General features: G+C 58.9%; 4 protein-coding genes across 13 annotated transcripts in view; 2 read left to right on the top strand and 2 right to left on the bottom strand.

The window, feature by feature from the left end:
* The window catches only part of LOC116578798 (galactoside 2-alpha-L-fucosyltransferase 2-like), a 29880-nt gene extending 23491 nt beyond the window's left edge, over positions 1-6389 (bottom strand). The window contains exons 1-4 of one of the 2 annotated variants that reach the window (XR_004281056.1): positions 6301-6389; positions 5761-5850; positions 4828-4955; positions 2959-3746 (exon numbers count right to left, since the gene is read on the bottom strand). Coding sequence is in view for 1 of the 2 variants with exons in the window: in XM_032323296.1 (XP_032179187.1) it covers positions 4828-4955; positions 6152-6171 (148 nt within the window). In the remaining variant the exon portion in view is untranslated. Of the gene's footprint in view, positions 1-2958; positions 3747-4827; positions 4956-5760; positions 5851-6151; positions 6256-6300 lie in introns of those variants that run through there. The other variant, XM_032323296.1, reaches the window with a different exon arrangement.
* CA11 (carbonic anhydrase 11) lies at positions 1997-7579 on the top strand. The gene is made up of 9 exons (XM_032323301.1): positions 1997-2512; positions 2601-2675; positions 3416-3558; positions 5146-5331; positions 5554-5649; positions 5786-5858; positions 5963-6117; positions 6326-6491; positions 7459-7579. The coding sequence occupies exons 1-9, from the start codon at positions 2446-2448 to the stop codon at positions 7482-7484; spliced, it is 987 nt and encodes a 328-aa protein (XP_032179192.1). The 5' UTR covers positions 1997-2445; the 3' UTR covers positions 7485-7579.
* Positions 7580-7814: 235 nt separating this feature from the next.
* On the top strand, positions 7815-13720 carry DBP (D-box binding PAR bZIP transcription factor). The gene is made up of 4 exons (XM_032323302.1): positions 7815-8762; positions 9645-10055; positions 11685-11896; positions 13358-13720. Exons 1-4 carry the CDS (start codon positions 8624-8626, stop codon positions 13571-13573), a joined length of 978 nt encoding a protein of 325 aa, XP_032179193.1. The 5' UTR covers positions 7815-8623; the 3' UTR covers positions 13574-13720.
* A 300-nt stretch (positions 13721-14020) lies between these two features.
* SPHK2 (sphingosine kinase 2) lies at positions 14021-22320 on the bottom strand. Of its 9 annotated transcripts, none has more exons than XM_032323285.1 (7): positions 22117-22320; positions 20993-21235; positions 17621-18107; positions 16593-16742; positions 16394-16488; positions 16188-16303; positions 14021-15759 (listed from the first exon to the last, which is right to left on the bottom strand). In XM_032323285.1, the coding sequence occupies exons 2-7, from the start codon at positions 21029-21031 to the stop codon at positions 14637-14639; spliced, it is 2010 nt and encodes a 669-aa protein (XP_032179176.1). In that variant the 5' UTR covers positions 21032-21235; positions 22117-22320; the 3' UTR covers positions 14021-14636. The 9 variants fall into 9 exon arrangements, with proteins under 9 accessions (XP_032179176.1, XP_032179177.1, XP_032179181.1 ...); XM_032323286.1 differs by having other exon boundaries at positions 20993-21146; positions 22117-22319; XM_032323290.1 differs by lacking the exon at positions 22117-22320 and adding an exon at positions 21935-22110.
* Positions 22321-22335: the final 15 nt, after the last annotated feature.

The following is a 22335-nucleotide window of genomic DNA, read 5'->3' as shown; positions in this document are numbered from 1 at the left end:
AACTGGTCAGGATGGCTGCCATTTCTTCCTGATTTATTTCTCCAACAGACCTGGGTTCTCCAACCCCCAATTCCCTGCCAAGCTTCCTGACAGATTCCTCGCTTCTCGGCACAATGCCTCCATCGTGTTTTCTTCGTCCCCCTTTGCTCTATTTTCCTCCCCTGCTCCACCACTTCCTATTTGTATAACTCTGGGCAAGTCACCTGCACCCTCTGACGCTTGGCTTCCCCATCTGTAAAATGGGCCAACACAGCTCCTGGGTGGCTCAGTTGTTAAGTGTCTGCCTTCTGCTCAGGTCATGATCCTGGGGTCTTGCGATCACCACATCACCCGCAGCATCCCAGCATCCCAGCATCGCAGCATCAGCATCGGGCTCCCTGCTCAGCAGGGAGCCTGTTTCTCCCTCTCCCTCTGCTGCTCCCCCTGCTTGTGCTCTCTCCTCTCTCTCTCTCTCTCATCAGTCGATCTGGAAACCAGCACCCCTATAGCCCTCTAGAGAGGCACAGTGATGAGGAACTTGGAAGTGCTGTTCAGCCCCAGTCGAACCTCCAGGGGGCTGCACCCTGGTCAAGGTCCTAACTGGACCCTAGTGGACCCCCGCCCCGCCCCGGTTAAGCCATTCCCAAACTCCAAACCCTCAGACTCGGTGGGACAGTAAATGCTTGTTGGTTGAAGCCACCAAGTTTGGGGGTGATTCCTTATGCGGCCATGGATAAGCAATACATACCTTTCTTTCCTGCAATTTTCTTCTCTCTCCATTTCTGACTCTCTTTGGCTGTCTGTGCCTTGACTGTCCGTTCCAAATTCTTTATCTGAATGCCTGTCTTTCTGACTCCACGCTGTCCTTTGATGTCCCTTGGTCTTTTCTGGGTCTCTCTCCCTCTCTCTGGGTCTCTGCCATCTCTTCCTCTCTGGTGAGCTCTTTCTCTGCATGAGGCTCTCTACTCAGAGGGGTGTGCGTGTGTGTTTGTGTATGTGTGTGTCTCTTTCTCTATGTTTCTGTGTGTCTCTCTCTCTGAGTTTGGCTGTTGTCTCTCTGTCTTTGAATCTCTTCTCGGTTTCTGTTTCTCCCCACCCCCACCCCCTTGGCCTGGCAGCTTCTTCTCCCTTCTCTGACCGTCTCTGACCGGTGGGATGGGCGTTTCTGTTCCTATGGCCAAGTGTGTCTCTGTACGTCTCTCTCTGCCTCCACCAGTATCTCCCCTTCTCTCTCTCTCACTCTGTCTCTGACTGTGTGTCTCTGTCTCTCTCCTCTCCCCCACCCCCACTCCCCCGCCTCCCCGCTCCCCTATTTCCAGCACGCAGGTCTCCCTCCGCCATGTCTCCCCGCATCTACCTCGGCCTCCCCTTCCCCTCCTAAGCCTCTGCAGTCCTTCGACCTCACCTCGGCTGCCTCCCCTCGGCCTTCCCGGCTCCTCCTCCCGGCGCTCGGTCCCTCTCCAAGTCTCTGCCTCCCCCTCCTGGTCAGCTGCTCGCACCGCACCCCGGTCTCCCAGGGGATCCCTCAGCCCCGTTAAGGCGGCCCCCAGCCGAGGCCGACTGGAGCACTGGGCGGGGGCTGCAGGCGCCACTAAGGCTCCAACCCGGGTCCGCACCAGCCGGGGGACCCCGGATCCTCCGGCACCAGCGGCCTGGAGCACGGAGACCTCGGAGGACTCCCCCAGCTCCACCTTAAGCGCCCCCCCCTTCTCCCTTCTGCGGAGGATGGGAACTGCCAGCTCCGGGCCCCAGGTGTCCAGGCCACCCCCACCCCTCCGTCCCCCTCCCCCGGCCCCGGCACAGCTGGAAGCTGGATATCAGCCCCCAATGACCCCTCCATCCTGCCCCTTGGTCTCTCCCCACACCAGTCCGAGGAGTGTTTGCTGCTGTGAGATCACTCGCCACCCCCCGCCCCCCCGCCAACAACAACGGCAAAAAAATTAAATAACACCCAGAGAGAGATCAGAGAGGGAGGGGGAGGAGGGAGCGAGGACGAGGGAAGAGAGAGACGGAGAAACAGGAGAGGCAGAAGAGGAGGAGGTGGGGAGACTGGGCGAGAAAGAAGCAGGAGAGGAGGGAGACCGGGAGGAGGAGAGAGAAGCAGGATGGAGACATGGGGTTAGGTGGCTCCGGGGAGCTGAAGAAAAGAGAGCAAAGAGGGGGTGTGGATTAGAAACCAGGAGGTAACCCCGGGGAGAAGCAGGAGGCAGAGAAAGGGGTAGGAAGATCGGGAGGTAGAGGGAGGCTGGAGGGTTGGGGAAAAGAGAAAAGGAAGGAGGAGAGGCACAGAGAGCTGGGAGAGCAGGGAGGAGTGTATTTGGGGGGTCTCAGTTCCCTGCTGCCTCGGTGTTTGGGGAACTGGACTCCCTGTAGGGAGGAGAGGCAGGCTGGAAGTCCTGGAGGGACAGGGTCCCACAGAGCAGGGAAGGAGGAGCTGAGAGAGGGTTGCTCAGAGGCCTCCCAGGGATGGGGGTTGCTGCTCGTCTGAGCGTTCCTAGGGCGCTGGTACTCTGGGCCGCACTGGGGGCGGCAGGTAAGGCTGGGGGGTTGGGGCGGGAGCCCCTGAGGGAGAGGTGGGGGTGGGGTACCAAGGGGAGGGGTTCAGGCTGCTCTTTCCCCAGCTCACATTGGACCTGCACCTGACCCCGAGGACTGGTGGAGCTACAAGGATAATCTCCAGGGAAACTTCGTGCCAGGTGGAGCCAGGGCGGGGACCCAGGACTCGGGGCTGCAGGGTGCCTCCTTCCTCAGACCCAGGAGCCCTGTCCTCCTCGCAGGACCCCGGAGTCCCAGCCCCTTCCTTCCCTCTCCCTCCCTTCCTCCCTCTAGAGTCGGCCCCAGCCTCTGAACCCCAGCAGCTCACCACGGGACATTATATATGCGCATTTCAAGTAGTGAGTGGGAGTGAGTGGAAGGAAGGAGTGTGGGGGTGCAAAAGAGAGTGTGGGGGGTTTGCAGGGAAAGAGGCAGGTAGGTCTGGCTTGTGCTGGGAACCAGAGGCTCATTGGTCGGGTCCCCTGCCTTGACCAGCCCCTGCAACTCCTCTCCCCCCGTACATTCATTATCCAGCTGTGGGACAAGGGAGAGTGAAAGAACTACAACTCCCATGGGCTCTGGGGCAGACATGCAGTGGATGGGTAGGCTAGCAGCACTCAGGCCTGCTGGGAGTTGTAGTTCCTTCCCCCATGACTTAATTGAAGGTAGGTTTGGTTAAGGAGGAGGCTAGATGATCTTTGGAAACTCCTCCAAGATTCTTCTAGGACCCAAGATTCTGGATTCCCAGCCCCTTCCTCCCTCAGACGCAGGAGTCCCCATCCCCTACCCTTCCTGTCCTGGGATCCGGGAGTCCAAAACACAGCCTTCTCAGCAGATCCCAGCTTTGGGATCCAGTCCTATCTTTGACTCCCTTTCCTCCCTGCCCCACCCCTGCCTCCAGGGCCTCCCTTCTGGGGCTTAGTGAATGCAGCCTGGAGTCTGTGTGCTGTGGGGAAGCGGCAGAGCCCTGTGGATGTGGAGCTGAAGAGGGTCCTTTATGACCCCTTTCTGCCCCCACTGAGACTCAGCACTGGGGGAGAGAAGGTAAGGGGCCTGGTGGGAGGGTTCACCAAATCCCCTGGGGGTGGGCACGAGTGGGGGTGGGGTGCGGAGGTGAAAGGCCCCCCTGGGTTAAGGAGCGGTAGACAGTGGGTGGAAAGGAGGCTCCTTACACTCTAATAGGAATCACCTGTTCTTCTTTCTCCAAACATGGCTCCCTAGGTTTTCCGTGTCTGTAAAAGCAATGTTAACACAGACTGTTCCCTGGGCCAAGCATGGTTTTAAAAAGCCTGATCAGCCTGCTAATCCTCCCAACCACCCCATGAGATATAGGCTATTGTTCTCCTCATTTTAAGGATGCAGAAACTGAGGCACAGAGAGATTGAGTTACTTGTCTGAGGTCACACAGCTAGAGGGTCAGCACTGGGATTCAGACCCAGGTAGTGTGGTCCTAGCATCTAGGCTCTTGCGCACTTTGCAATTCCATTTCTTGTAAGAGTTGGCACCCCTCTTCACTCACCTGCCCCTGCCAGAAGCCCGGGGCTATTCCCAACCCATTCTTGCCTTCATTCCCCTGTCCATTCTGGGTCCTTTTTCATCTCCCTGCTCAATATCATTTGGATCCTGTCACTGTGTGTTTCCTCCAACTCCCCCACCATCAACTTGCCCCTGGACTAGTGCCACAGGGTGCTAGCTAGCCTGGTTCTCTGCCTTCTGCCCTCCATTCTCCATCCCACAGCTAGAGGGATGTTTAAAAACACAAAGCAGAGCATTCCACTCTCCTCTCAAAATATTCCTAATGGGAGAAGTAATACTAACAGATTTAAACAGCAAATACCATGTTCCAGGCACTGTGCCAGGTGTGAGATTTTAGATATATATAAATTTTATATGTATATATATAATATATATATTTATATATACACATATACATATAGATGTATTTATTTTTTGTTATTTAAATAAAAATACAAAATATTCCATCATTGTCCACAAGGCCCTGTACCATCTGGCTCCTATCACCTCTCCGTTCACCAGGCACTAGTCCCACAAGCCCCTGCACTAGCACTGAAAGAGGTTACCTCAGGGCCTTTGCACTTGCTGTTTCTTCTTCCAGGAATACCCTTCTCTCCTTTGCAACAAATTCCTACTTATCTTTTGGGTCTCCATTCAAATGTCACTTTCTCATGAAGGCCTTTCCTCATCTCCCCACCCCCCACCCCAGTCTAGGCTGGGTTTCCCATGTTACCTTCTCAGAGCTCTCAGTTCTTCCCCGCTTAAGCATAAGATGTAATTAATTAAGCAGTTACTTACGTAATTCGTTATTTATTGCCTGCCTCGGCTCCGTGAGGACACGAGTTCCATGAGCCCAGGGTTTTTGCCTACTTGTTCCTTGCTCTCTTCCTGGCATCCATGGCACATAGTAGCAGCTCAATAAATATCTGTGAGTTGAATAAATGCACCGATATTGAGCACCTATCATGGGGCTAGAACAGACCCTGGGAAGTAACTGATGTTCCAGCTGTGCTGAATGATTAAATGCTTGGTGGAAGCAGGAAATGTAGGAGTGGAACACAGGAGGGAAAAGACCTTCCCTCTTTGTCCCTGTGACGGCTTCCTCCTCTCCTACAGCTTCGGGGAACGTTGTACAACACTGGCCGCCATGTCTCCTTCCTGCCTGCGCCACGGCCTGTGGTCAATGTGTCTGGGGGGCCCCTCCTCTACAGCCACCGACTCAGTGAACTGCGACTGCTCTTTGGAGCACGTGATGGAGCTGGCTCTGAACACCAGATCAACCACCAGGGCTTCTCTGCTGAGGTGGTGGCCACTGACCTCTGACCCTTGACCTTCACCCAGAGCTGACCCAATTCCTCCCACCTCACCTTTCTCTTAATGCCTCACCCCACCCTCCTTTGCAGAACCACTGCCCCCCATCAAGCACTAATCTTTAACCTGCCTTGGGACCCTGAGGGCCCAGAGCTGCACCCATTCTCTCCTCCCCTTCTACTGGGGGAACCCCACTCTGTGCTCCCCTCCCAGGTGCAGCTCATCCATTTCAACCAAGAACTCTACGGGAACCTCAGCGCCGCCTCCCGGGGCCCCAATGGCCTGGCCATTCTCAGCCTCTTCATCAATGTGAGCCCAGGCGAGATCCCAAAGGATGAAGGGGAATTCTGGCATCTGGTCTGGGGAAGAGGGAGTCTGGGTGGCCCAGATTCCTTAGACTTGGGACTTTTGGATTCCTACCTCCTCACCTTGTACCCCCACACAGGTGGCTGGCAGCTCGAACCCCTTCCTCAGCCGCCTCCTTAACCGGGACACCATCACCCGCATCTCCTACAAGAGTAAGTCCTTGGTGCATTGTGGGGAGGGGATGGGGAGCTGTGTGTGCACAGGAGGGGAGTTCAAGAGGGGTTCTGCTCCTCACTCTAGCCCGGTATTGCTGCAGATGATGCCTACTTTCTTCAAGACCTGAGCCTGGAGCTCCTGTTCCCCGAATCCTTCGGCTTCATCACTTATCAGGGCTCCCTCAGCACCCCGCCCTGCTCAGAGACTGTCACCTGGATCCTCATTGACCGGGCCCTCAATATCACCTCCCTCCAGGTGACTTCTGTCTGCCCCCTCCAGCCTGGCTAACCCGTTCCGTGGCCTGGGCATCGCTCTTGGCCTCTCCTACCCTCCTTCCCCCTTACTTTTCTCCTGGGCCGAGTGAGACCCCGCCCACCTGCCCCAGGGGCGGGGCTTTCCTCTGTGGCCATTCACCAAGACCGCTCACCGTTCACTCACAGTTTCCCACCCGCTTCCGCCGCAGATGCACTCCCTGAGACTCCTGAGCCAGAATCCTCCGTCCCAGATCTTCCAGAGCCTCAGCGGTAACGGCCGGCCCCTGCAGCCCTTGGCCCACAGGGCCTTGAGGGGCAACAGGGACCCCCGGCACCCCGAGAGGCGCTGCCGAGGCCCCAACTACCGCCTGCATGGTATGGTCCTGTCTGCACCCCTCCCCGCACGTCTTGGTCTAACCCGCCTATGTGTCTCCCCTTCTTTTCTCAACATGATATAGTCCTACCCACCCCTTTGACGTTTCTGTACGGTTCAGCCTCCTGAGCTCGCACTCGCTCTTTTCTCCCTTCTATGTGTCAACATGGTACAGTCCACCTCCACGCCAGAGACCATTGCTGGTCCGTGATTTGTCTTTCCTCTCCACTGCTTGCAACTTGCAACTTGGTATATAACCCGAGCTCCCTGGCTTCCCACTGGGCCGTGGTTTTTTATTACGACGGCTTTCCAAAATGGTACAGCCCGGATCCCTTCCCTGTTTCGGTGTGGTACAAATCTCAGGCTGTTCCGTAATCTGACACACACCCCTTCCTGAAAATCAACATGGTACGGCCTCCTCCCCTTCCTACAGTCTCCCCGAGCTTCGACCCTGTGATCTTACAGCCACTCAGCTAGCTTCTCAACGTGGTATGGCCCAGACCCTCCTACCCCCACCCCATGAATACCTTCGCGTAGTTCAGTCTGATGCTGAAGCTGGACGTCAACCCTCCTAGTCCACCCTCCTGCTGCCTCCTGCTGGTTAAACCCAGTGCCGGTCCAGAATCTGACCGTTTCCCCCAGTTTCTCGACCTGGTACATCCCGGCTTCCCCTTTCTTCGCCTCTCCATGAGCCCCTAAGCCTGCGGGCAGGTGCCCGGTGATGGCGCGGCCCGTGAGCGACAGGACCCCGGCCCCCCTGCTGCTGGGCGGCCCAGCCGGGGCCCCCCCTGGCGGGGGAGCGCTGCTTGGGCTGCGGAGCCTTCTGCAGGGGACCAGCAAACCCAAAGACCCAGCCTCCGTGGTAGAGCCCTCCGCGGCCCAGCTCCCGACTCCTGCAAACCCTCTTGCAGGGTCCAACCTCTCGTGCCGTAAACTAATGCTCCCCCACCGCTGTCGTCTGTCTTACAGTGGATGGTGCCCCCCATGGTCGCTGAGACTCCCCTTCGAGGATTGTGCCTGTCCTTTCCAAGCCTCCCAACACGGGGAGGGGAGTCACCCCCAAAACAAAGCTATTAAAGGGACAGAATACTTCCTGTTTCTTAGTGGTCTGATTCTAGGCGCGGCGGGGAAACATTTGGGTCGTGAAAAACAGCAGCCTTCTAGAAACCAATCTCCGTCTTCCTAAACCGCACTGCTCGGTTTTTTTTTTTTTTTTTTTGCTTCCGGTTTCCCAAAACCGTCATTTAGACTGGCGGCTCCTTTAAGCCGCGGCTCTTTTACTACCCCCCCCAACTCACCCTCCCCATCGGGCAGCACGCGCAGAGCCATGTGCTTCCCCCTCCCGCCTGCTTCATTGGCCCGAAATGGGTCACGGTCCCGCCCCCAGTGCCGTCTCCCATTGGGCAAATGTAGGTCAGGGTCCCGCCTCCCACCTAAAGGCACTGCAACTTCTCGCACGGAACCCCTCATGCGCCCTCCCGGGCCTCGGCGGATCCGGGGGTCCCATTGGCCGTGCGTCTCGAGGGATCAAGACGCGATTGGCCCGCGCTTTCAGCCGGAGGGCGGCACGCGGCTGGGGTCCTCGGCCCAAGCAGCTGGCGGGGGCTAATAGGAGGGGTGCGCGCTGTGGCGTCGAGTGTTTTGGTTTGGCTTTTTTTTTTTTTTTTTTTTTTTTTTCCGCGAAAGAAGTTTGCGTTGGCCACGCCTCAAGGAGGCCGCCTCCTCTTGCCCCCTCCCCCGCCCCTCCGCGCACACCTCTTGGTGCAGATTGCAGAGCGCCTTCCGCTGAGAGAGCTGCAGATTTTGCAAGAGCAAGGCTCGCCCACCGTGTAGAAGGAGCGCCTTGTGTCCCCTTGAACTCTGGACTGCAGAGAACCCGCTGCCTGATTTGATCAACCCCTCACTCAGACTGCATGGTCTCCAGGGACCCTCTTGAGTTGCACGTTTCTGCACTGAGGACTGCAAATCCCCGTCACTCCTAGGATTTGCAGTGTTCTGGATACTGGAGGCTCGCAAGCTACGCTCGCCCGCCCCTGGGCAGGCACTCGCCCGAACCACTGGAGTGTGCCTCTAACTGGCAGGCCGGCTCTTCGCCTCTCCATGAGCCCCTGAGCCTGCGGGCAGGTGCCCGGTGATGGCGCGGCCCGTGAGCGACAGGACCCCGGCCCCCCTGCTGCTGGGCGGCCCAGCCGGGGCCCCCCCTGGCGGGGGAGCGCTGCTTGGGCTGCGGAGCCTTCTGCAGGGGACCAGCAAACCCAAAGACCCAGCCAGCTGTGAGTTCTAGCCCCCCTCTATCCTAACCCGGACACCCTACTCCCTCAGGGATTCAAGTGCTGGGGCGGGGGGCTCCTCTTACGTGTCGAGAGTCCATCTTCCAACCGTCATCTGCCCAGTTACTAAGGTGTTTAGGCCCCTAGATCTCTCAGCACCCAGGATCCAAAAGTACCTGCGCTCAAGCCCCTCCAAGAGGAGGACCCAGGAGTCCCCTAGAGTCCTCCTCTCCGAGGACCTGAGAGTCTGGGCCTAAGCCCCCCCCCCCCGCATTCTTTGGTCCTGAGCGTCTGGACCCCTGGGGTCCAGGGAGGAGGGAGGGGGTGTGTCGGATGCTCACACGGTAGTGACACGGGCTTGGGCGGGGCCTCCTGGGGTCACATGGAGTCTAGGGATGAGGAATGTGCCCCAGGAATAGAGCCCCTTCCTGCCCCTTACATAGTGTGGGGGTGGGGAGAAGAGGCCACAGTGAGCAGGGGGGTAGGCTACAGAGAAATTACAGAACTGTCATTTTTTCCCCTCTCACCTGCCCAACCCTCCATCTACCTCTGTCTGAACTTCCGTCCCCCTTCTGTGTATCTATCCCTTCCCTGGTCTGTGTCCTACCCCTCTCTGGGTCCCTATCCTCCCCTCTTTCTGAGTCTCTGTCCCTCTCTCGGTTTCTGTCCCCCTCTGTCTGTGCCGCCCACGTCTGTGCCTTCTCTCTCTGGGTCTCTTCTCTTTGGGTCCTTGCCTTCTCGCCTGTCTCTTCCTCTTCCCCGCCTGTTCCCTCTTTCTTTGGATTTCCGCCCTGTGGGTCTCTATCTCCCCTTTCTTCGTGTATTTCTGTCCTGGGGTCTCTTGTCCATCTCTTTCTTCTCGCCCGCTCATTCCCTGGCCTGCAGGTCTCCTGAAGGAAAAGGAGCGCAAGGCGGCTCCGCCTGCAGCCACGGTCCCTGGGCCCGGCCTGGAGACGGCGAGCCCGGCGGATGCCCCAGCTGGGGCAGTGCTGGGCGGCGGGTCCCCGCGGGGGCGCCCGGGGGCCGCGCCTGGCCCGGGTCTGTTGGCGCCGCTGCTGTGGGAGCGGACGCTGCCGTTCGGCGACGTGGAGTACGTGGACCTGGACGCCTTCTTGCTGGAGCACGGGCTCCCGCCCAGCCCGCCGCCCCCCGGCGGCCCTTCACCGACGCCCTCCCCCGTGCGCACGCCCGCACCCTCCCCGGGGCCGGGTTCCTGCGGCTCAGCTTCCCCTCGTTCCTCCCCGGGGCACGCCCCCACCCGGGCTGCCCTCGGGGCCGCGGGCGGCCACCGCGCAGGTGCGACGGCGGGGGCGGGGCAGGACCCTGGAGGGGCGGGGCGTGGGCTTCAGGGGCAGGGCTGCTCTTGGCCGGGGACCGTGGGGCTGGGGTTGTGCGCCCAAATTCTGGGTCCACGCAGTAGCGAGATGTTGGGAGAGGAGTCCGGATTCTTTGTCCCGTAACGCATCAGAGACTGGGTCTCCTGGATCCATTGGAGATGAAGGACTTGGGATCTCAAATTCTAGGAAGCCTTTCCTGTGGGGCGGTAGTGAGGACTTTTCTTTGGGACGTGGTGAGAGAAGGTCCGGATACTCGAGGAGCCGGGATTGGGATCCCAGAACACCGGAATTATTTGCTGGGGAGTGAACTGCACTCTGGAATCTGGGCGCGGAGTCAGTGGAGTTGGGGAAGGACTGCTACTCCTAGGCCCTCTATAGGAGAGAAAGCAAGGTCTGGGTACAGACTTCTATTTTACCAGGACATAAAAGACTGGCACCCCTAGCTGCTGGATCCTCTCGTGGAGAGGAGCTAGGGCCCGGGGTCCCGGAGTCGTCGAGAGGGGAAAAGATCTTCATTCTGGGTCTTCTGTTGCAGCGAGGACCGAGAGCTTCCTATGTTCCTGGGAGAGGAGGGGCTTGGGAATCCCAGAATCATGTGTATCCCAGTGGCGAGGGAGAAGGTCCAGGGTTCCGTTTGTGCCCGTGTTCCCCAGACACCAGGAGGGCCTGGATCTTTGGAGCTTGAGAGGTTTGAGCTGAGAGACCCCAGGGGGCAAAAGGAAAAGTGTGTTTCCTCGGGCACTTGGGGGTCTCCACGGGCAGACTGCAGGTTGGGAATTCCTGGACACACCTGCCCCTGGCCGGACCTCTGGGCAGAACCGGGGCCCCCCCTTTCCCAGCCGCACATTCCCGCGCCACGTGAGTCCTCTCCTCCCTCCTCCCTGCTCCTCACTTCGCGCAGGCGCGGTCACACGGAGGAGGGGCGGGGCCTGGGGAACTAGAGGGCGCCCGTGGCGGAGGGGGGGAAGGGGGGCGGGGGGCGGGACGGGAAAGCTGGCGCCCACACGTGACTGGCCCTGAACCTGTATCCTCAGCTGACCCCGGCATGCTTGCTCTTAAAGGCACAGTCCGCCCGTACCCCCTCCCTTGAACCAGCCTTCCCCAAACCTCATTCATTTCTGCTTTTCTTCCTTACCCGTCTGGGCCAGTTAGCTGTTAAGCGGCGCACCTGAAGTCTTTTCAGTGCACTGGATTTCTTTCTTCTGAACAGCCTTGGGGTCTAGGCTTTGGTCAGGGATTCAGTAGGCAGGATTCAGGCTAGATAATGGGAAAGGAGCTAACGCTGCAAATCTGAAGGCCTGGGGTTTCAGAAGCAATAGAACAGGCTCGTGTGTTACTTAGGGCGTGTCAGTTGTCATTGGGCCTGTTTCCCTGTTTGTGAAAGTGGAATTGGTTCCATGATGTCTAAGCACCTTTGTAGCTTCCGGAACCTTCCTGTTTTACATTAGAGAGGTTAATCTCTGGCGGGCCTTGTGGTGGATCTCATTAGGGCCTTCCTTGTGGTCAAAGATATACCTGAGCAGGGGGTACTTTGAACCTCCCCCCCCAAGTAAATACACACTCAGGAAGCACATTCTGTTTCCCCAAGGCCTGACCTCCCGGGACACACCCAGCCCGGTGGACCCAGACACGGTGGAGGTGCTGATGACATTTGAACCTGACCCAGCTGATTTAGCCCTGTCAAGCATTCCTGGCCATGAGACCTTTGACCCTCGGAGACATCGCTTCTCAGAGGAGGAGCTGAAACCCCAGCCCATCATGAAGAAGGCTCGGAAGATCCAGGTGCCAGAGGAGCAGAAGGTGAGCCCTGCCGGATGTAGGCTGCAGGCATGGCCCCTACAGGTCCCACAGCCAGGGATGGCCCTTTCCTCACAGACAGGCCTGGGCTTCTCACTGCGGTTAGCTCTCAGGTTCTCTTAACCTGCAGCCAAGCATCAGTTGTCCACAGCCATGGGGCACAAAGGAGACCAAAGTTTCAGCTTGAGATTTACGAAGATGGTATCATTGTGGGACGCAGACTCAGCTAGCCCTGCTGGAACCACTCCTACAGGCTTGGAGCTTTGACCAGTCCCTGTTGCTAAGGACAGCATCTCTTAGCAGTAGCATCAGTCTGTTTCTTCTGAGCCACTACCTGGGCTGGGTCTGGTCCTTTGACCTCTGCTTTGGGGCATTCTGCAGGGTGCTTCCATCTGCCTGGGATGCAGACTTTGCCAGCCCGGGGCCTTGTTTTCTGGGCCTTGGCTGCTCATTGATGAGAGGCCTTGAGTTCCCATTAGCAGCCAGAGCCACATTCTGATCTGGGCAGTGAATTTTTTTTTTTTTTTCCTTGCTGCTTTGCCAGTTCTGGGGTCTCCCCTAGTAAGGGGTGCCTGGGCTCCTCTCACTGGACTTCACCATAACTACCTGAAACACTGAGGACTGACCTGTAAACCCAGTCTAGACCAGTGGTCTAGACCTGTCACAGGGCCTGGACTGGATTTGCCCTAGTAAGTGGGAACTAGGCTTTAATGACATGGGGGGTGGGAGGAGAGCATCTTGTGGACCTCTGTGTGGTCCTCGTTCCTAAGGAGTGGTCCTCCTCCGCAGCCAGATTCTAGGACTGGAGAACTCTAAGTGTAATGGTGTGGGGAGGCTTCTTTGCTGAGGGACAACTCTTCTAGCAGTTGGGACCCGTGGGGAAGAAGGCAGCTCTCTGGCCTCTATCCAAGGCCAGAGGGTCAGAGACAGACACAGTTACTGGAACCACTCAGATTGCTGGGGAAGGATGGGGTTGCCTTGACAATGAGGTCAAAAGGCCCCAGCTCTGGGATTTATGGGACACAAAACCCCATTGCTAGGGAGCCTAGGCTTTCCTTAGCGACCAGGATCTGAGAAGGTGGTACATAAAGCAGTGCTTTTTACTGGAAGAAGCCCTCAGACCCTGAAGGCCTCGTTGCCAGGGTACAAGCATCCTTAGCAACCAGGGGCTAACTGTAGGGCCTTTGTCAAGCCGAGTGGTGGGGTCTGCTTCGCACAGTGGAAACATGGAGCCCAGTGGCTTGGAGTGGGGAGAACTAGCTCACACCTTAGTTGTTGCTAGGGCCCTGCTGCCTTAGCAACCAGACCCTTGGGTACTCATCCTCGGAGAGCCCTGGTATCCTTTGCATCCCACTTGCTGGCATGAAGCATCCCAGAGGGTCTCTTAGCTGTCCTCTGGTCCTTGAAGGCACAAGGAAAGCTGCTCCCCCTGGCCCTTAGTGCCTTCTCAAACCCCACCCTCAGGATGAGAAGTATTGGAGCCGGCGGTACAAGAATAACGAGGCAGCCAAGAGGTCCCGAGACGCCCGGCGGCTCAAAGAGAACCAGATATCAGTACGGGCGGCCTTCCTGGAGAAGGAGAACGCCCTGCTGCGGCAGGAAGTGGTGGCTGTGCGCCAGGAGCTGTCCCACTACCGCGCCGTGCTGTCCCGCTACCAGGCCCAGCACGGAGCCCTGTGAGGCTGTCCCCCGCCCCTGCCCGGCGGCCTCGCTCAGACTTGCGCCCTGACGTCCTCTTCCCTCCCCGCCCTGTGGCCCACCGGCCGGCCAGCTGGGTGCCCAGGGACGTGATGATGCAGATAAATACATTTATATTTTTAAGAAAAAGCGAGCCTCCCCCCCCTCCCTCGCGGGGGCGGGGAGGGTCCTCTGTGTGTGCCCCTGCCACTTCGGGGACCCCATCCTCCCACCGCCTCCGTTAACACATCCTGAATAAATCTTGAGAACCCCAGAGCCAGCTGTTGTGGGGGAGGAGGCAGCTTCCTGGCCCCAGTTCAAGGCCATTGGGTCACACTGGCCGCGGTCTGTGGGCAGGTCTGGGCTTCGGTCCATAGAAGGCAGGAGCTACTGGAAGCGCCTAGAATTGGACCCCCCCACGGGTTGCCGGATGCAGAAGGGGCGACGGTCTGAGAGGAATGAAGCGACTGCCTTTATTGCATAGACCTTTTCAATTGCTTTGAAGATGAGGGTCAGGGGACGCACAAGAGACAGAAGACTGGAGAAAGGAGTTTCCCCGCCCCCACCGGCGGGGGAGGGGGGCGCTGGGAGGAACATTAGTGCAAATCCGAGCGTCCGCCCCGGGGAACCTGCCCCTCCTGGGCGGATTGGCCAGTTAAGTGGAGGCACCGGAGTGGATAGGGCGAGACCCGGGCCTCCCCAGCCCGTACGTGCCAGGTCCCGTCATTGGACAAAGCATAAGACAGTCTCCGCCCTCAGCGGACCTGGCCTCCCACGAGCCGGAAGCGAGGCTCTGGACCGCGCCCTGCCCTCATTGGTCAGGCACTACCCTCGGGGCCTGCCCGTTAGTCGGTAACCGGGATGACACCGAGCCCCTGGAGTTAGAGCCACACTCCGTCCAACATTACCTGTAGTCCCCCGGGGGCGCGCAATCCTGAGACGGGGCAGGGATTCCTGCGTATGGGGCCTGCACCCTGCCTCTAGCAGCTAGGCCATGCCCCTAGACCAGGCTCCGCCTCCTCGGAATGTCGGCCCCGCCCCTGGCGGGTTGCAAGCTTCGTTCGGCTCAGGGCTCCCGACTGCGGCGGCGGCCGGGAGGCCCGGTGAGCAGCGTACCGAGGCCTGGGTGCACCTGCGCCTGCAGCGGCCCATACTCCACCTGCTCTCCGTCCACAGTGAGCACGCCGCGAGGCGTGAGAGGCTCGAGGCGGAAGGCACGGGCCGCAGCATAGCCCAGCTGCGGACAGCCCAGGCTGAAGTGGCTGCCCCGCTCCATGGCCAGAAAAAGGCGCAGTAGCGCCGCGCGCGAGATGCCAGCACGCACCCAGCACAGGTGCACCAGGCCATCGTCAAAGCGCGCATGGGGGGCTGCCACCAGGTCAGCCCCCAGGTGGCTGGGTGAGATGGCCAACATGAGCACAAAGTCGCCCTCTAGCGTCACCCAGCCCGGGGGCAGTGGGGTGCCCAGAGGAGGGAGCAGGTGGTCAGGTGGGCCCCTGGCAGAGGTGGCTCCCGGGGCAGCTCCCGGGACATCAGGGGTGGGAGGTGCGAGCCCAGAGGAGGCTGTCGTTTCTGGGACCCCCTCGGTGATGGGTGACAGTAAAGCCTTAGGGGAGCTAGGTGGTGAGGGCAGCAGCGGGTCTGGGGACAGTGGGGCATCTCCAGCCCCACCCCAGTCCCCAGCCAACTCTGGGCCCCCGCCATTGAGGGACAGGATGGGCAGGGGCTCAGGGGAGCCTGGCGAGGTCAGCGCAGGCTGGGGCAGGGGCAGAGGCAGGTCAGACACCGAGCGATGCAGGGGTGAGTGCGCCACAGGCGGGGCCGGTGCTGGCGCTGGGGCCGGGGCAGGGGCCAGGGTCAGCTCTGACTTGGCACGGGGTAGGCCTCGGGCAGGGGCGGGAGAGGCAGGCTCTACAGCAGCGGGGAGGTAGGAGAGGCGTCCGCGGTAGGTGTGCAGGGTGGCAAGGCCCAGTACCGTGCCCAGTGTAAAGCGGGCGCTTCCCAGGGCCCTGAAGCGCTCGCTCTGGATGTCCACGTCGGACACGAAGCCCCAGGCAACGGCCAGGAAGGAGAAACAGCGGGAGCCTGAGGCCAGCGTCACAGAGAGCAGGTCCAATGGGCGGCTGCCCCCCCGGCACAGCAACAGCGAGCAGTTGAGCAGCAGGTCGACACCCAGGGCAGGTTCAAACCTTCATAGCCAGAGACGGGCGAACACCGGCGGGGAAAGAGTAAAGGGGGTGGCATGAGAGACCCAGAGCGCAGGGTGGCAGGAGAAAGACGCGGAAAGTGGGCACGCAAACAGCAGGGGGACCATGTGGCTGCCTCTGGATGGACTCTTCTGAGCCGGGATCCCTGTCTGCTCTCTCATCTGTTAAGCATTCGCTCAGTGCCCCTGTGTGTGGCCGCCACCGTTCTGGGCACAAGGGACACAGCCGGGAACAGACAGGCAGACATGTCTGGGGCAGGGGGGCAGTACGGGGAGCATCCCAGCCAGGACTCATCAACCTGACTGACCACAGAGCACCTGGGGGAGATGTAGGGACAGACATGCCAGGTTGCAGGAGGGCTCACCCCTCCCCTTGCAGTGCTGGGCTGGTGGAAGCAGGACCCCACCTACCCCCCATGCTGGTTCACAGCTCCAGCCAGGGCATTGCCCGAGCCACAGGGGAGGATGCCCACGGGTGTCTTCACAGCTTCTTCCCAGTCAGGGCGGTCTAGGAGTCCGTTCAGCACCTACAGGGTGGGACAGCGGCCACTTGGGTCCTGGTCCCAGGGCCAGGCTCCAGAGTCCCCCAGTGCTCAGGCAGGGTGCCCCTGCCCTACCTCGAACAGCAGCCCGTCTCCCGAGACTGTGACGATGCCATCCCACTCACTCAGGCTCAGTCCCTGCACCAGCTCCCGGGCGTGGTTCTGCCGTTCTGATGTGGGGAACCAGGAGGTGAGTCAGGCTGTTCCACTCTGCCCCACCACCACGACCCTAGCCCCCTCAGAGCCCCTACTTCCAGCCTGCCATGGCCCTTACCTGTCCGGATGAGGTTGAAGGACAGCCCGGCTTCAGAAATCATGGGCAGCACGTGGTTCTTACACCACTGCCAGGCCAGACCCCGCCCCCCAAAGGGATTGACCAATAGGAGCAATCGGGGTGGCTTAGGCAGCAGCTCAGGGGTGATTTCTGCAAAGAGAGGCGAAGGAGTCTACAGAAGCCACAGACCCAGGCCCCTCACCTCAGAAGGCGGAAGTGCAAACAGCCCCCAGTGGAGGGCTGGCACAGCCGCCTGCTGGGAACTGCCTGCTGGGAACTGTTTTTCTAGTGTGCAGCCCCGCCCCCCTCTCCCAGGGGCCCAGACAAAGGCAGGACTTGGGAGGCTAATCCCAGTGCCCTTTGAACCCACAGGTGGCAGGAGGGAGGAAAGCTGTGGGTTCAACTTTCTTTATCCTCAAACACCTGGAACCCAGGATCCGGTTACCCCCTGTGCAAGGCTCCCTCACTGTCACCAGTGGGGCCTCCACCCAGCCAGGGGGATCCTGGAAGACCAAGGAAGCCTCCCCAGATGTGGACCCTTGAACCTTTACCTTCCTGGGCCAACTGAGGAACCTGGGTGGGGCCTCCGGCAAGAGCCTTCTCTGACTACCTGTCCCGGCACCACAGGCCGGATTAGATGCCGCCTCGGGGCTCCTGGGACTCCTGGGACGTCCTAGGGGACTTCTGTGGGGGCCTGTCACCCTGGGTGGTGACTAATCGTGTCTCAGTCTGCTGCTCTCACCAGACGGGGAGCCTCTGACTCATCTGTGTGGTCAGGGCCCATGGAAGCGGGGGAGGGGACAGAGTGAAAAATCTAGGAGAACAGCCCACACCAATCATTCTTCTCTGCCTGTGGTTTCTCTTCCTTCTGTAGCCCATCCCTGTGCGTCTACCACTCTTTCAATATGGACTGAGAGAGACAAGCCAAAGACAGACACACAGGAGAGAAGAGACAGAGGTGTCCACACAGGGAAATCCACACAGACGCCAGGGTGGCCCTAGGGGAGAGCGGCTGCATAGTGCCTCACCCCTGTCCCCTGGCAGTGGCAGTCCACGGAGCAGACACATGAGCGTAATGGCCCAGCGCTGGGCCTCAGCGCGGTTCTCCTCGTAGGTGACTGCCCCGTCGGCCCGAAAGGTGCGGGCGGCTCTCCGCTGGCCCCCGAGGCGGCCCCCGTGCCGGCCCTGCGGGTAGGTGTAGACGCAGAAGTAGGCCGCCTGGTCTGTGGGGCTGCGGCTCCGCAGGGTGCAGCAGCCTGACACCTCGGCCAGGGGGACCAGGCCACCCCGGGGGCGGGCTTCGGGCTTCGGGCGCAGCCGCTGTATGTGCAGGGCCTGTGGGGTGAGAGTGAGGGCCAGGCGGGAGCCCCGGGCCGGGTAGGAGCCAAACTCGCCATGCAGGAGCGGGGTGCTTGCGGCCAATGGCAGTGGCGGTGGGGGGGCCATGGCCTCGGCCCTGTCCAGGGCGCTTCTAGGCCTGTGGCCCCAGCTCCAGGTCAGCTCCTGGTCTGGCCTCTGTGGGGAGGGAGGAGGGCAGGAGTCAGAGTCCAAGACCCCTGTGGCAGGTAGAGAGAAGCTGGGGGAGGGCCTGTGGACAGGAGACAACAAGGGGCGGGGACAGGCGAGATGGGAGCATCAGAGACAGACAGGCTCAGACAAGTGCGGGGAGACCCTGAGGACACAGGGCAGAAGCCCATTATACAGGAAGGCTGGCATCCTGGAGGGTGGACAGCCAGGCATGCAAATGTACATTCATTTATCCCCCAAATAATTACTCACTACCCTCTATGTGCCAATCACAGTGCTAGGCCCAGCAAACACAGCAGGGAACAAAGCAGACAAAAATCCCTGCCTTTGTGGGTTCATATTCTCACCGGAAGACAGAAAAGAGAAAGCAGTCAAATAGTGTGTTGGATAATAAGGGCTTTGGAGAAATAGAAGGCAGAGGAGAGAGAGCTGGATAGTGGAGATATGCAGAGACAGAGAACACAACACACACACATACAGTAATCTCCAGATGGAAAAAGTTACACAAAACAGACATTCGGACACAGACAGAGGGATGAAGTCTAAGAGCCAGAGGAACTCCAAGAGAACAACCAGCTTTGATGAGATGAAACCCAGGATGAGGAGAGATAAACTTAGGAGAGTCAGAGTTCAGGGACTCCAGGAGGTCCTCTGAGGCTCAGAAAGACAAAGGACAGAAAGAGCAGATAGGAGGGGCAGGATGGAGGGGTGTAGACAGCAGGAGAGATCAAGAAAGGGATGTGACATGGAGGAAATAAAGAGAGTTACAGGAGTCACACACAGGCACCTGCGAGGGACAGGGGCCAAGAGCTGGATCCCAAGCACTGACCTGGGTGTCTGGCCGCCTGCTCTCCAGGGAAAGGGTGGGAGCTGGGCCTGAGGTCCCCTTCCCGGAGGCCTTCCCCCTGCCCTCTGCCCAGCTTCTGCCTCTTTCCTGCTCACCTTTGTTCCCCACCACCCCGCCCACCCAGCCAGCTGCCAGTCCTGTCCCTCACCTTCCCCGGCCCAGTACTGCCCCAGACGCACCCCGATCTGTGGACTCACCCTCAGGAGTCACCTCTGCCCCCTGCCCCGGGCAGCTCCCTCAGCCCCGCCCCTAAATTTGCACTGACCAGCGCCCCCATCCCTGAGCTCAAATCAGGCTTAGATAGAGTCCTAGATTTCCTCCAGTACTGGGCCTGAGCCTGTCCCTAGGTCCTCAAGTCTCTGGCCTGGTCTCCATTCTCTCTACCCACCCTGGTCCCCCAGACCTGGGCCTGGGTCTCCATCCAAAGGTCCCCCCACCCCCAATCCATTATCTTGAGTCTCTGTTTCCGGTTCCTCCGGTCTGGGTTCTGCATCCCCACCCCATTTCCAGAACCCAGTCCCAGACCTGGGTTTCCATTCCTGGATCCCTCAGTCCCGGTTTTGGTTCTCCATCTCCATCCCACACCCCTGGTACCCCAGTCCCGGCCTGCGTCTCGGTTCCTCTTGGTCCCGCGGTCCCCCAGACTCGGGTCCCTGACCCTACCCCCACATCCTCCTCACACGCCGAGTCCTCCTCCAGGCGGCCCCTCAAGTCAGCACCAACCGCCCCCATCAGACCCAGGGGTGGGGGGAGGGTGTGCATCCGCTCAGCCAATGGGCGCGCGGCCGGCGTGAGCCGCGCCAGTGAGGGCGCGCGAGGGGCGGGGCCGGCCAGCTCGCGAGCTTGGCGCAGGCGACCAGCCGAGGGAGGGCTTGAGAACTGGGCGGGGTATCGCGCTTCGCGAGATCGGCTGCCATAGAAAGTGAGGGCACACACGCAGCAGAAGCGGCATCACGATCCTACAGTCAGGGCTGCTGACGCCATTTTTGTAGAGGGCAAGTGGTAGCCCTGCCTCATCCATTGAGGTTTTTGAAAGAAAAGAGGCAGGAGGGAGGAGAGCTTCAGCTGCAGTTACGACTGACCCTAACACAGGTAACCAAGACCCAGAGCTATGCAGATGGAGTTAGTAAAAGAGACCCAGAAAAGCAGATTTAGAGGCACTAAGAGACTTAGAGAGTGCTGCCTGTTTTTTAGATAAGTTACAGGAAGTCAGAGATCTATACAAAGAGACAAAGGCAATAGAATTGAGACTATGCAAAGTTAAGGACACAAGAAAACCCAGAAAATGATGGACACAGAGATGGAGACCGATACTCCTGGAATGAAAATCCGGGAGGACAGGCTCATTATTCACCAGTTCTTTACCCTGGACTCAAACCAGAGTGGAGGCAGCATGACATGGACTTCTGCCCAGCGAATGACCCAGTAACATGGCAAGACAGAGACACAAGGAGAGAGATGGGGAGGAAGAGTATCTGAGAGAGACTTCTAGGTTAGGAGTGAGGGAGGAAGACAATGCTGGAGGACCAGAGCCTGAGAGGAAGGGAGCCTGGGAGACAGAAAGCAAGAATGTTGACAGAAAGACATAGAGAGGGAAAGACATAGTGAAAGCGGAAAGAAAGCAAGGCGAGAATAGTATCAGGAAACCAAGAATCAGAATCGTAGAAAGACACATGCAGAAAGAGACAGGGACAGAGTTTGCTAGAAAGTGATGAATGGAGGACTTTCTTTTATTGTCAAACAGCACAACTTGTTTAACCCAGAGTAGCAACAGTACCTGATAATATATGCCAAAGAAATACCCAGAAAGGGGGGGGGGGTGGGATGGGGACAGAAACCCAGGAAGAAGGAGAGACAGGGAAACGCACATCTTAGTTTGGGAGAAAGAAAAGCAGACACACCATCAGACCGACAAAGAGGCTGGGACTCAAAGACAGGGACCAAGTCACTAAGGCAAAGGAACAGAGATGAGGAGGAAATTGTGTCCCATTGTTTGGTGATCTTAACTTTCAGAGGGACCCCTTACCTGGTCCCGCTGCTCCTCTGCTTCAAGGTTTCCATTCATCTGCTGGCCCTTGCTGTGTTACCACATCAGCAAGACCCTGGTCCTGGGCGGCAGGCCATGGGAGGGTGGTATTGGCAAGGAGTGAGGCCTCACGGTCCAGGCCTGGCCTTTGGTTCTGTGGAGGACAGGTGAATAAGTAGGAGCATCAGGGGCAGACTGTGGGCTGGGCTGGATGTGCTGGGAGGCCAAAGGGGCAGGGCTTCCCTGAGGAAAGAAAAAAAGAGGGGACAGGTCAGCCTCGCTACTGCTCCAGCCAGTCCATCTGGTCCTACCCAAGAAGGGCTAACAATAAGGAGTGGAGGCTAATTTGTATTGAGCACTTACATGCAAAGCATTGTCCTAAGCATTTATACTAACTTATGTAAAGCTGGAAAATACCCTATGTGCCAAGTCTATTATCCCCTTTTTGCTGATAAGAGAAGTAAGGCACAGAGAGGTTAAGTGACTTGCCCAAGGTCACACTATTGTTAGTACTTAGCATGGCCAGAATTTGAATTTGGTTACAGCAGACAAGACCCCATCTCACCATCTATGTTAGTGCTTCTCCCCAAATCTCCATCTTCCCTTACTTTCTAGGTCTCCCTGTCAACCCCCAAGTCTCCATTTCCCTCACTCTGGGTCTCTGTCCAATCCCCCTCAGGGCCTCCAATCCTCCTCCCCTCTGAATCTTTATCTCCTTCTTTCAGGATTTCACCCAATCCCTCTCCACCCCACACCCCAAGCCTGGGGCTTCAGTGCGCCTCCTTCGCATTCCAATACCGTGCAAAACCCTCACACAGAGTCTGTTGGACCACTCGAATCTCTCCGGCCGGGAAAAGCAGCCCCAAAGTGGTAGAGGCTGGGGAGGGGTCAGAGAAGGGGCAGGGGTAAAAGACGACTATAAAACTTGGAAATAGGAGATACTCGAGACTGGGCTGCAGCAAGAAGATTTCGGGTTAGATCTCAGGTAGGACTTCCCGAGCAGCGGCTGAGCCTCGGAAGCGCCGCAGTTGATAAGAGAGGTGTGCCTGATAAGGAAATGCCTGAAGCGTGGGGTCAGAGGTTTCCCGAGGTCCTGACAGGCCCCGCCAGCTCCGCCTCCTCACCTCCAATACGCGGCTGGCCGGGTCCTCCAGGAGCCACAGAGAGGCCGTCCGCTTCGGGCCAGAGCGTCACCGTGAAACGCGACCTCCCAGCGCCGCGCGACATCTCTCTAGCTCCCAGAACCCTTTCTTCCGGAAGACTATCGAGAGCAGGGGTTGGGTAGGGCCAGAGAGGCCCCTCCCCCAACCTCCCCCGCCCCGCCGCCCTTGACGTAGCGCTTG

The sequence above is a fragment of the Mustela erminea genome, chromosome 19 (assembly GCF_009829155.1).
Source record: "Mustela erminea isolate mMusErm1 chromosome 19, mMusErm1.Pri, whole genome shotgun sequence".
Taxonomy (NCBI): Eukaryota; Metazoa; Chordata; class Mammalia; order Carnivora; family Mustelidae; genus Mustela; species Mustela erminea.
The sequence above is the reverse complement of the archived record's forward strand: the minus strand, read 5'-3'. Positions and strand labels throughout refer to the sequence as shown.